General features: G+C 32.9%; 1 protein-coding gene across 1 annotated transcript in view; it reads right to left on the bottom strand.

Annotated features, from left to right (window-relative positions):
- Positions 1 to 201: 201 nt before the first annotated feature.
- SMC3 (structural maintenance of chromosomes 3) overlaps positions 202 to 12,694 on the bottom strand; it is a 30,200-nt gene continuing 17,707 nt past the window's right edge. The window contains exons 15-29 of the mRNA XM_010983271.3: positions 12,507 to 12,606; positions 11,986 to 12,146; positions 11,493 to 11,634; positions 9,679 to 9,829; positions 7,868 to 8,020; positions 6,010 to 6,161; positions 5,191 to 5,349; positions 4,507 to 4,614; positions 3,899 to 4,007; positions 3,163 to 3,410; positions 2,867 to 3,079; positions 2,338 to 2,529; positions 2,002 to 2,179; positions 1,243 to 1,349; positions 202 to 614 (exon numbers count right to left, since the gene is read on the bottom strand). Of these exons, the coding sequence (XP_010981573.1) occupies positions 543 to 614; positions 1,243 to 1,349; positions 2,002 to 2,179; positions 2,338 to 2,529; positions 2,867 to 3,079; positions 3,163 to 3,410; positions 3,899 to 4,007; positions 4,507 to 4,614; positions 5,191 to 5,349; positions 6,010 to 6,161; positions 7,868 to 8,020; positions 9,679 to 9,829; positions 11,493 to 11,634; positions 11,986 to 12,146; positions 12,507 to 12,606 (2,245 nt within the window). The 3' untranslated portion in view covers positions 202 to 542. The remainder of the gene's footprint in view (positions 615 to 1,242; positions 1,350 to 2,001; positions 2,180 to 2,337; positions 2,530 to 2,866; positions 3,080 to 3,162; positions 3,411 to 3,898; positions 4,008 to 4,506; positions 4,615 to 5,190; positions 5,350 to 6,009; positions 6,162 to 7,867; positions 8,021 to 9,678; positions 9,830 to 11,492; positions 11,635 to 11,985; positions 12,147 to 12,506; positions 12,607 to 12,694) is intronic.

Raw genomic sequence — 12,694 nt, 5'->3', positions numbered from 1 at the left:
TTTTAAAAGCTTCTCCATGGATTTACACATGTAGCCAGGATTGGGAATTACTGATGTAATTCAACAGAATAGTAAACTATATTTTAAAAATCTTCTGGGTGAAGGTATTTTAGGTAAACACCCAAAATAAAAAGTAAGTATTTAAGAAAAATTTGTTTCTAATCATACAGCTATAAATAAAAAGCCACATAAAACACAAAATTAGCCATAAAACCAATTATTTAATTCAAGCTATAAAAAAGAGGCAATATAACTGATAAAATAATTAGGAAAGAATTTTTAGCATGTTTTAAAAGATTTAAAATAGGAGGACACTTTACAAAAAGTTGTGTGGGAAATAAAATTCTTGAACTGTAAGTAGAAATGTAACATTACAGAGTATCTTATAAAATACAATGACAGAAATATAAAAGGAAACTATGTATGCTCTAAGACTGAAAACTACTAATAATGACCAATATTTAGGTTTAAATTTACAGTTCCTGGGTATGAGAATCATATTACTATACACATCTTCCAAACCAGTGGGCAATATTTTCCAATTAACCATGAGTGGTATCATCTTCTACAAAGTCTTTGGCCATCTCTGCTGTGATCACATCAATATGACTAACCTGAAGAATAAATGTTAAAAACAAAGCCTGTTAAATTATAAAGAAATACATCAGTGTCCCCCCTGAACAGGGTCATATTTTTAAAACACAACCCATCACCTATAAATTTTATGTATCAAGTCAAATGATTCTAAAACACTGACTGATAAAAACCTTTATGATGCTATTTGTTCAATGCATGAGTTTAAAAAATATTCTGCATTTTGATACTCTGAAGATACAGATAACGTCTAAATACTTGAACTACATTTTTGTTTGGTTTTTATTACTCTGCTATTTCAAAGAATCTAAGGCTGAAAACAGCAGAAAGAACTGTGTGGTCTAGCCAAATATAAATGAATATATGTAACTGTTAACAACTGTGCATTAATAAGCACTAAATAGAGTAGACAAGAAGACAGTATCTCTTAATGCCAATGAAAATAAAATCAATGCAATGAATGCCACACAAAAAATTTGCTAACCTTCATAGGCATTTGAAGTTCCTTTCTTTACAAAGACATCATCATCAGATAAACAACTTTCTAAATTTTCTTTCATTATTTAAGTAACATAAAACAAGAATTCAACAAATACAATGTATTAAATAAATACTACATGGATTAAACTTCATGTAAAAAGAAATTACCTTATTTCTGAATTTTACGCCATAGAATTTGTCAGCCGACTCAAGCAGTTCAGGCCTAAAAGTAGTTGTAATAAACTGAGCATGTACAGCAAGTTCCATAATCATATCTGTAAGAAGAAATAGTAATTTAATAAAATCTCGTTCTCAGTAGGACTGAAAATTTAAAAAGCAACTGTCTCTACTCTCACCTAAAATTTAAAACTGCCTGTAACTCTTTAATTTTTCATGCATGTATCTGTAAAAATTATCAACTTGATTTCTTAAATTAGGGATAAATCTTCAACATCAGTATCTTAAAGTTACAGAATAGAAAGAAGCAGCACCGTCTAATACAGCATTGGAAATAATGTCAGAGCAAAGTAAATTTTCTCACACAAAAAAACTGAAAAATTTTTTCCCTGCTACCCACTCTCCCAAGGTCTTTTGAACTTACTAAAGATGAGGTATAGATTATTAACAGAATCAACACTGTTTATGATGAGCTATTCAAGTATTCAGAAAAACAAGTTTTAAAAGGAGAAACTTTTGTATAAAACTGTAATTGGAGTAGGATTTTCAATTATTATATCCATTTATCACAGAACTAAACTTTGTGGTCTAATACTAAAGTTTAAAAAACCTGTTAAAAGAGAAATTATTTACTGAATGCATAACCTGTCTAGTCCCTCCAGACAACCTTAGGCAACAAGTAATACACTATGAAAGAGGTAAGCTATTATTTTTAGCAAGTTACTGTTAACCATGAAACCACAACTGTACCTGACACAGCCTTTCTGTGCTGAGCATCCAGAGCCTGGTCAATCTCATCAAATAAGTAAAAAGGAGCTGGGTCACATTTCTGAATGGCGAAAATCAGAGCAAGAGCTACCAAAGATTTCTGTCCACCTGAAAGCTGCTGCATTTCTCTCATTTCACCTTGTTTTCCTGTAAATGACACCTAAGAAAACATCTGATGGGTTAATATCTTAACGGGGTAAAAATTGCCATCATCTCTTAACATTAAATTGCATACAATGTACCAATTTATACTAGCAAAATGTTCTACAAATTCTACTATAATATTCTGAAGAAAATTGAAATGTAAAGGTATATTACCCTAATTCCAACTCCAGTGAACTGGTCAACTGATGGGACACTGCTTTGTGACCCAGAGCCCCTCTCACTTTCACCACTCCCTTCTCCTTCATCCTGAGACTGACTGCCCTCCACATCTCCTTTCTTCATCACCAGAGTAGCTTTGCCACCGGGTACCAACTTCTGGAATACTTCACTGAAGTTTTTGGATACCTTAAAATAAATAAGTCGGGTGTCAACTGGAATATGTATTTTGCTTAGTGGGATTATACATACGTATTACTGCTTAAAACAAGGACAAATATTTAAAAACAACGAAAAGTATTTTCATTATCTAATCTTAAGAACAAGAGTAACAGATTGGATCCTTTCAAGAGCTGTGTAAAACATTCTAGTTACTACATTAGCAATCTATATACTGGATTTATTTGCATATATTAGATCCAACTATCAGTGGGAAAAAAGCTTTAAAATCTTTACAGATTGAATAAACTGAATAGTATCTGAAGATGTTACCTTGTGTGTGTATTAACTACAAATAGAAACATACCTGTTTGAAAGTTAGCTGAATAGCTTCATATTTTCGAAGTTCAAGGACATTCATCAGTTCCATGATTGATTTGTACCCCCTATCCAACTCTTCCTGTCGCTTTATTAACTTTTCTTTCTGCTCAGAGAAATTTACAAACTGATCTAAAGCTTTTTTATTAACATGACTGTACTTCTTCAGTTCTGTGTTGCACTGTTCAAGTTTTCGAAACAACTGTAAAGAGAAAAAAGTACAAGTAAGTTTGCATATAGAGAAATCTGCAAGGAGATTTCAAATTTAATACCAACAAGATCTACCTGTTTGAGGCTCAGTGTCTGGTATTTTTCAAATGCTTCCTGGGGAAGTGACCCAAGTTCTCGAATTTTCTTCATACACTCTTCTTTCTTCTTTAGTAACATGCCTTGTCGATTTGTCATCTTTTCTAGTTCTTTAGTATCATGATTTATAGCATCCATGTGTTCTTTTTCCATATTTTTCCAGCGTTCCATACTCTTCTGCAACTCCTTAATTCCAGCTTCTGTTTTATCAATGGAATTGTCCAAATCTAAAATGGAAGGGAAAGCCAAATTAGGCCATATAACCTATTTTAAAGCCAGAGTGTTACTTGACCAAAGATATTATGGTCAAATCTATCAAAGCAGGTTTAAATTTTATTGTGAAAATTTATGAAAGAAATCAGGACAAAATTAGGAGTGTACACAAGTTACTCAAGTATATATAGTTTTATTGTTTAATGCTTATGTTTATAAAAAACTAAAATAATTTTCTTCTCAGCAACTAAGTGATAAGAAACTTGATTCAGCTATTTCATACTTTCGTCAATGAAACTAATAATTTATAGTCTCTCATAAAATTGTCACATACATTTCAACAAAACAAAGGTTACTAATTATAACCAACCCCTTCAACTGTTTCCTATAAATTGTTTATGATGATGGAAAACTATATAAAACTAGTGGTACCTTTTTTTGCCAATATTGATATTTCATTTTGTAGTAAACAATTTCATAAAATGAATAAGCTAAATTTTACCTTCTGATCGTGCCATGGTATCTTTCACTCTTTTATTGATGGCTTCAAGTTCTGAAGTTGTAGCAGTGAGAACAGTACCCCCTTCAGTCTCTCTCAGTTCATTGAGTTCCTATAACATAAAAAGAACTAAGAGTGTTAAACCACGAAATATGAATTTTGTTAGTTTCAAAGTGTTAAAACTGCTACAAGTTTATGTAACTGCTGATATGTTTGAATAAACGCTTAATAAAACAAAAAACAAACTTCAAATAATTGTTAAGTACTTAATGTATCCATTAAAGGAAAAAAGTAATGATACAATTATCAGAAAATCTCTCAGCATCTGATTACTACTGAGAAACTATTCCTGATATTTACCAAGAACCTAGATTGTGACATATAATCATACAAAATAGGTACTACTGCTATGCTTATTTTGCATAGGATGAAACTGAAGCTTAGAAATATCAAATGACTTACCCAATACTGTACACTAGGTGGCAGTGCTAAAACTCCAAGCCAGGGCAAGTAGTCAGACTGCTAGTCTCTGTCCCCCAAGTCAATCAGAGCCTCTTATATAAGCTCTTTCAAAAGGTTATGGTCATGAAGGAACCCTCAAAAAGACATACCTGTTCTACTTGGTCCAAGCGCTTTCTCAAATTCTCATTGAGGTAAGTCTCTACTCGAGTAATAATACCTTCTAATTTAATTCTTTCATTCAGCAGCTGTCTGTTTTCCTACAAGAAAAAACCCAGTTATTTGTCTACACAGATATGCACATTTCACACTCAGGAATGCTGTTAATCTGCTGTTTCCTCCATTACTTGTGTTCAAATGAGCTTAGATGGAGTTTTATACCTTTCCAAAAAGCCCTGTATTTTATTTTCTCTCTTATCTATTCAGAATGCTGGTTTTTGTGCCTGTTTCTTTTTATAAGGCATGGTACCAAAAATATCTCTTCCTGATTTTCGTTTCTTTACACTTAGTGTTGGTTGTTTATCACTCTTATTTAAAACTGAAATGTTACTAAAATGTTTAATCAAAACAGTATTATTAAATATGTAAAGGTGGTCAGATCAATAAATATAGCAAAGCTAACAATCTCAATTTTTATGATAAATGTACATTAAATAAGATGAAATAAAGATTTCTTATATAACCCTAAAGCCTCATTCACTTTTGACTATCAGAAGCCTAAGTCTATTTTCTCAATATTCTCTTTCATGAAATTCCTTCTATTTCACATTCCAAGACAGACACTTTTCACACCAGCCAACTATCAACAAAAACTTTTTTTTGTTAACTGTACTTGCCTGCTGAAGTTGACGAATTTCATCATTCAGTGCATCAACTCTCTTCTGATCTTCCAGACTAAGTTGAGAAAGCAAATCAGTTCCCAGTTCTGCTTTCAATGATTCTCTGGTGGACTCCATAGCATGCAAACTTGCCTCCAAACTTTGTAAGCTACGTTGCTATATGACAGATTATCCATTTATTAATAAAGGTATTAGTGTATTAGCTATAATAGTGAAAAATTGGATGTAGTCTATATATAACATTAAAGTGAGCTAAATAATCATATTAACTCAATTAATTATCAAGTATCCATTAAATTTGATAATCAGAACTATGTAGCAACCAGAAAAAGATTTATGACACAATACCATTCAAGATGTGTGAACACATATTTCATGGTCAGAATGTACAAAAATCTTTATGCATATTCATAAGAACAAAAAGAAGTTGCTAGAATGTTAGGATGATACAATTGTGGGTGATACGTATTTCTTAAACTTTGCTGTTTCAGCACTTTTGATGTGCTAAATTAAGTTTTTGTCAAAACTGCTTCATGTTTATGAGAAGAATATGTTTGACTACTATCAGACAGTACTATTGTATCACAGCTTAAAATGCCTATTTGTTTAATGAAGTTGGAAAGTTTGAATGTCGCCTACCAAAGGAGACTTGGGGTATGCATTGGGTAAAAGTATGGGAAAGATACATGTAGATATCCAAAACTATGGGCCAAAATGAAAATGGAACATAATATATATGTCAAATAACCTATATAACATGGTCCATCCAAATCTCTATAATTAAAACAAATCTATTAAAAAAGCATATTTACGAACCTTTGGCATAAAAGTTTTCTCTGACTGCTGCCTCTTCTCTTTTAGCATCTTCATTTCTGATAATATGCTATCTCGAGATGCTTTAAATTTCCTTTGCTGGGTCTCAATCTGTTGCATTTGGTTCATTAGCTGATCAATTTCATTATTAATCCATATACAAGGCTAAGGAAAATTCTCTTCAGTGCCTATTAACACAACATTGTGTATCCCCTTCCTTTTCTTCACTCCTAAATAAAAGCTACTTCGACATATTTGTGGACCATAACCATGTTGAATTAAATACTACACTAAATGTGTTCAGTCATAAAAGAAGCTTGAAACATCTCACCCCACTACTTCTCTCTCAAAATAACATACAATTTTACTAATTGCTACACAAAAAATAATAAAATCCTGGTAAGCCCTAAAGGAAGCTAAATAAAACATATATATGTATATTTTAATATCTTTTCACTCAACTAATATTTACTGTGTAACCTACTATGCTTATAAGGGAGTTATATATGAAGAGGAAGCCTTGAATAACTCCTCCTAGCTGGATTATCAAATACAGGAAGGCAGGATGCATGCTGTCAATATCCTCCTTTTTCTTTGTACTCTCCCCTACTTTCTTCATGCTCACATCTTGCCAAATTTGGGCAGTTCTCAAAGTATGCTATGCAGACCACTGCAAAGTCAAAACTGGTATGTTTTATCTTTTTCTCTGTGTTCTTGCTTGTAAGTGATGACACAAAAGCTATAAACTCCTATTTTGAAAAAATGCTTGTTTCAATAAAGAGTATCCTAATGAAACAGTAAAAATAATTACTTTTGCTGCTCAAGTACCTGTATTTTTAATATTGTGTGACATAATACAAAGAACACATAAAGCACTTTTGCCTTTTACCACAGCTATTTTAAGAAAATGTGAATCTAAAAAAAAAGAAAAAAAGAGGACACTAATGAACTCAGCTACAAAACAAACAGACTCACAGACATAGTAAACAATCCTATGGTTACTGGGGGAAAGGGGGTGGGAAGGGATAAATTTGGGAGTTTGAGATTTGCAAATATTAGCCACTATATATAAAAACAGATTAAAAAAATTTCTGTGTAGCACAGGGAACTACATTCAATATCTTGTAATAACCTTTAATGAATAATATGAAAACAAATATATGTATGCATATGCATGAATGGGACATTGTGCTGTACACTAAAAACTGACACATTTTAACTGACTATACTTCAGTAAAAAAAAAAAAAAAAGAAAGAAAAAAGAAAATGCACATGCACAACTGTTTCAGTTGTGAGCCAAACTAGCCACTCTTCACGGAACACTTTTATTTGAAAGAACTAAGAGAACTATTGTTACTAAGGCTTGGATTTTGATGGCCATTTCTTCTACTAATACTAAATCTAAACTAAACGACCTCAAGATAGTAAAATCTAAAGGACATTTTTCAATCCTTATATATTTAACTTTATGCAGTACGTGCCATTCCTGATACTCCCCATCCTTCTTCCACTGAAACACTATCTTGGTTTTCTTTCTATAATTATTTGACCAATCCTCCTCAGCTCCCCCTATAACTTTAAATTTTAGTGTTCCCCAGGTTCGTATCTCTCAGTAGACTCACACTGCTATCAACTATTTAACAGATTGGCAAAGGATGTTCAAATAGTTTTCAGTTCTCTACCTGTCTTAAGAAGTTGAACAGACATACAACACAAGCTCCTGTGCTTAAATAAAAGTCAAAGTCAAACACATGGGATATTCTTCCCCATTGTATGTGAAAAAACACATCTTAACATGCAAGATTCTATATCCCAACCAAAACACAGTTCTTTCTCCACAACAGCAAAGACAAAAAGATATTTTCAATGTTTCTGCGCAGGTTTTCATTGAGCTTTGCCTCAAGCTCACCAAGTTCTTCTTCTGCTTTTCTAACATCTTTCTGTAATTCAAGTCTAGACTTTCTTGTGTCATAATAACCTCCAGTTAAAGCACCACGATGACTAACTTGGTCACCTATAAACAAAACATAAGGTAGTAATTCTGTATAACAATTCCTTTATTCACTGATAAACTGACTAATAATCAAGCAACTAAAGGCTTTACCTATTTAATGAGAATTAAAAAGTTAAGAGTTTAAGCTAGTCTGGAAAAAATTTTGCTTTCCAGTATTAAAATTTGTATTTAAAAGAATGTACCTTCTAGGTGAGCCTGAACATCTGCCAGAAAGGAAAGAAGTGCTGAAGACTAATAGGAACATGTCAACAAGATATGGGCCCTGGCTTGGAATTCCCACTGGCCATTATTTGGGAAAATTTGAAAATCAGAAATAATAATGACAATGTGGTAACACATGTAATGAGAAAAAAACCCATGAATCACAAATAGTAAGTTTTAAAAAAGGAGAGGACTCATCTTTACAGAATAACGATAGCTAATAACTATAGAAGCAATCACAGAATTTAAGAATCACAGTTTTGAAACTCCCAATGTATAAGCAAAGGACGTTAAAACAGTTTTTAACTTTCTCCCTGTCTTCAGAAGTTAAACTGACATACAACATAAGCTCCTGGGCTTAAATAAAAGTCAAAGGTCACCAAAGGATGTTAAACACTTGGTAAAAAAAAGTTTGGGAGAGATTCTTATATTTATGTACTCTTAAAAGATATCACTTATTAATTACAAAGGGGAAAGGGCATCTTTACAACCAAGACGAGCTAGTGGTCCAACTTGGCACCAGTTAACAGTGGGACACATTGTGTGATACAGTAAGTACACATCACTCATGCCAAGAATGCTTAACCTAAACCTAATGAAGAGGAAGCAGTGAGACAAATCCAAAAAACATGACTTTCTTCGAGAAAGTCAACTAGGGGTAGGAGGGAACAGGAGGAACTTTCTATACTGAAACTGAAGGAATCTAAATTGCATGCATCCTTGACTGGATCCTGGATAGAAAAATATTTGGGGATAATTAAGAATGTTTATAGATACTCTTTAGATGATATTATTCGGTTAATATTAAACTTTTTAGGTATAACAATGATGCTGCGGTTATAAAGGAGAATGCCCTTATTATCAGGAGATAATGCTTAACTTGTAGAGATGAAGTTGCATGATTTTTACAACTTATTCTCAGATGGCAAAACAACAAAAAACTGTAAACATACGGAGGTAAAGCTTCTTTCATCAACAAATTATAAAGAGAAGGAAAAAAACGAAAAATGAGGGCAGGTGAACCTGTAATACCTGAGATTCTTAACCTGGATTCCAGATAAATTCAGGAGCTCCATGGCAAAATCTTATTTCTGAATACCTTAAAGAATAAATTACTAAGTCATATTTTAAAAAATACTGTGATAACCATGCCAACATAACTGGTTTCTTTTGAGATTTAAAGTATTTTCATTTTATCCATTTAAAAACATTTTGAGAAAGGATCCATAGGCTTCACCAAAGAACCAAAGAAGTCCATGGTGCAAAAAAGAAACCCTACCATAGAGCAAATAATTATATGAGATATCAACTAAATAGAAAGTGTGGACCCTGTTTAGATTCTGACTTCAATAAACCAACTATTTTAAAAATGAAAGATAACTGGACATGAATTTTCAAATATTCTTAAAATTAAAATGGAATTTATTTATTCAAAGCTAAGAATTACTATTACAAACCTTCCAGAGTAATGCAGTCCATAGTGAAAGCACGGGCCAGCTGGGTTGAAACTTCCATACTACGACAAATAAGTGTTTTTCCAAACACATGTTTGAAAGCTTTGTCAAACCTGGGATTGTACCTCAATTTACTTATCATAGGAATAGCATCCTAAAAATGAATATCTTGTTAGCAAGCAAAGAGATCACAACACAATTATTTATAATGTCTTAGCAGAATTATGGATTACATCTTCATGAAATATAAACACAAATGACTTTATATTTCAAAACTATTAGTTTTTATACTGAAAATGTTACAAAACGCATTGTACTTCAATATCCTGGAAATTGTGTTCACATAAACTATCCAGAGTTTCAATGCTAGAGCACAGTGATAAAGACCTTAGTGGCTCTGGAGCCAGACTGCTCAAGTTCAAATCCCAGCTCCACCACTCACCTGATGTGTGCTCTAGACAAAGGTGCGTAACTTCTCTGAGTAACAGTTACTTCCTCTACAAAACTGTAGTAACAACAATACCTTCCTGACAAAGCTGTTAAAACTAGGCGAGTTATATATGTGAAACACTTACGATAGCATCTGTCACATAGAACTGCTAACTGTAAACTAATAGTATTTCCTCAAAATATTTTCATTTTAGTTTTATCTATCTATCCATCCATCTACCTACCTACCTAAGTACAGATGCATATATCTAAGTTTGATATTCAGAAAAACATTTTTTCAGATAAATTTTTTTCCCTTTTTTCTCTTAAACTGTCAGAACAGAATGTTAAAATTAGGAAATACATCCTACATACAGAAAAATGCAGTATGTTAAGCTTAAGTTAATAATTACAAAGCGAACACCAACATAACCACCGGACAAGGCAAGAAACAAACTACTACTGACACCCAGAAGTCAAGATTGTACCCCTTTCCTAATTGTAGTGGTTACCTCTAATGGTTACCTGCTGGGGGTGAACCACTGTTGTGACTTTTGTGGTAATCACTCCTTTGCACTTCTTTCTAGCTGTCCTCTAAATTTAGTTTTGCTTAGGTAATGTAAAGGGAACCACACTACATGCATTTTTGTGTTTTGCTTCATTCAAACATCACATTTATTTCTCAATTTCTCCTCCAAACTTCAAAGGTAATTTGTATATATTTAAAAGAAGAAAAAGCTAGACCATTTGAAAAGCTTATAAGGTTCTCACTGTTCCTCTTAAATTGTAGATCATTCTCATGGGGTTTCAGCTTTAACCTTAAAAAACAGTGAAATAGTTGCTACTACTATCAACATTCTGAAGCCGAACATCTCAAAGCAATACATGTTTTTTTTTTTTCAAGAATGATGTCTAGGGAATATTTCTAACCTATTTAAAAGTATACCAGCTAATAACAAAAGCCACATACTGCTTTCAGAGCCCATTGCCTTGCTAGATATTTTTAATCTAATTTATAAGCCACTTAAAAAAGCATTTTCAGAAAACTTTAAAATATTTACTTTAAATGATAGTTCCTCAGGGAATTGTTCTCCAACCATTAAATCTTAAGTTTGTCTCCCTGGAATACACTCTCAAAGTATTCCATACGTATGTATTTTAACACTTTGCACATTTTGCAATGATTTGTTTTATGTCTTGGCTGTGACCTCTGTCTCCCTTCCCATCCTCACTCACCCAGCACTGACTATGCTCTATGGTACAAAAGGCATATTTATCTCAAAGATTGTATGATTCCCAATGTACAGTGCCTGTGCACTAGCACATGCTAATCACAAAAAAAAGGTAACCTATGAAAGAAAGACAGACCTTAACACACATCAACTCACATTGGTTTCAGGGTAGGCAGTGTCCCTTACATCTAACTTGTTAAGAGGCAGAAAAGTAACCTCTCCGGGAAGGTTCATTTTATTAAACTCCATCAAAATCTTTGTGCTGACTTCATCTGAATCAACAATGTGATAAAATAACCTACAGGGAAACAGAACAAGACCATCTAAAGTGCTATAAACATTTAAGCAAACAATTCACTTTTATTCTATGCAATCCAATTTGTATGGGGGAGGGCTACTTAGAAACTTCTAAGGGAGGGAGGCAAAGTACAAAAAGGAGAAAGTTCTGCCTTCTACAATTAAAAACAAACACTTAGCATTTACATCTTTAATTAGAAAATTAAGTAACTAAGGATATGGGATAATAACGAGAGACATATTGTATTAGAACCATAAAAAAAATTGTTCCTTGGGTTACTTATTCCTTCTTTCCCTTAAAAACTCAAAATATCAAGCAAAAAGAACAAACAAAAAAAAAACAAACCCTCACCTGTTCCCAGCAGTGACTTCCACACATGTGTAGAAAGCAGGCTCACATTCAAAGTTATTCATCACAATACCATGATAGCCATTTTGAACATGCTGGTTTATTCCTTTTCGACGAAAGTGGTCTAGCACTTTGTTTATGCTGTCTATTCCATTTAAAATGGCCTGTTCAGAAGTGAAAATTATTAAAATACTGCCAATGGCGCTCCTGCTGGTAAGAAATGAGCCCATTACTCTATACCAGCGATTAAACATCCTCTCCAACAACAGGTCACTCCCTTTGAAATACGTCACTAACATGCAACACCTTACATTATGGGTTCTGTTCTATGACATCAGCATTAAAAATGGACTCTCCATCTAAAAATCAAAAGTGCTATCTCTAATAGCATGGGTGCTTAAATGATAACCACTGTTTCATATTTATAAGACAAGTAATTTGACTGCACTCTTGAAAACTAATAAATTCTTGTGCAATAATAATCGACTCAATGCAAACTGAAGTAATGAAAAGAACCTGCCCACCTTTCCTGTTGCCGCTCTAAGAAGCTGCTGTTTCTTTTCAAGATCTTCTCTCTTAGCAGCAAGTGCTTGCTGTTCTGCATTCTCCTCTCTCCACAAGTAGCTAATCAATAAAAATTAGACTCTTTAATTTGAAAAACATTAAGATAATACACTAACAGTACACAATTTTGACTACTGAAATTAAACTT

Source organism: Camelus dromedarius, chromosome 8 (genome assembly GCF_036321535.1).
Source record: "Camelus dromedarius isolate mCamDro1 chromosome 8, mCamDro1.pat, whole genome shotgun sequence".
In the NCBI taxonomy this organism is placed as follows: domain Eukaryota; kingdom Metazoa; phylum Chordata; class Mammalia; order Artiodactyla; family Camelidae; genus Camelus; species Camelus dromedarius.
The sequence above is the reverse complement of the archived record's forward strand: the minus strand, read 5'-3'. Positions and strand labels throughout refer to the sequence as shown.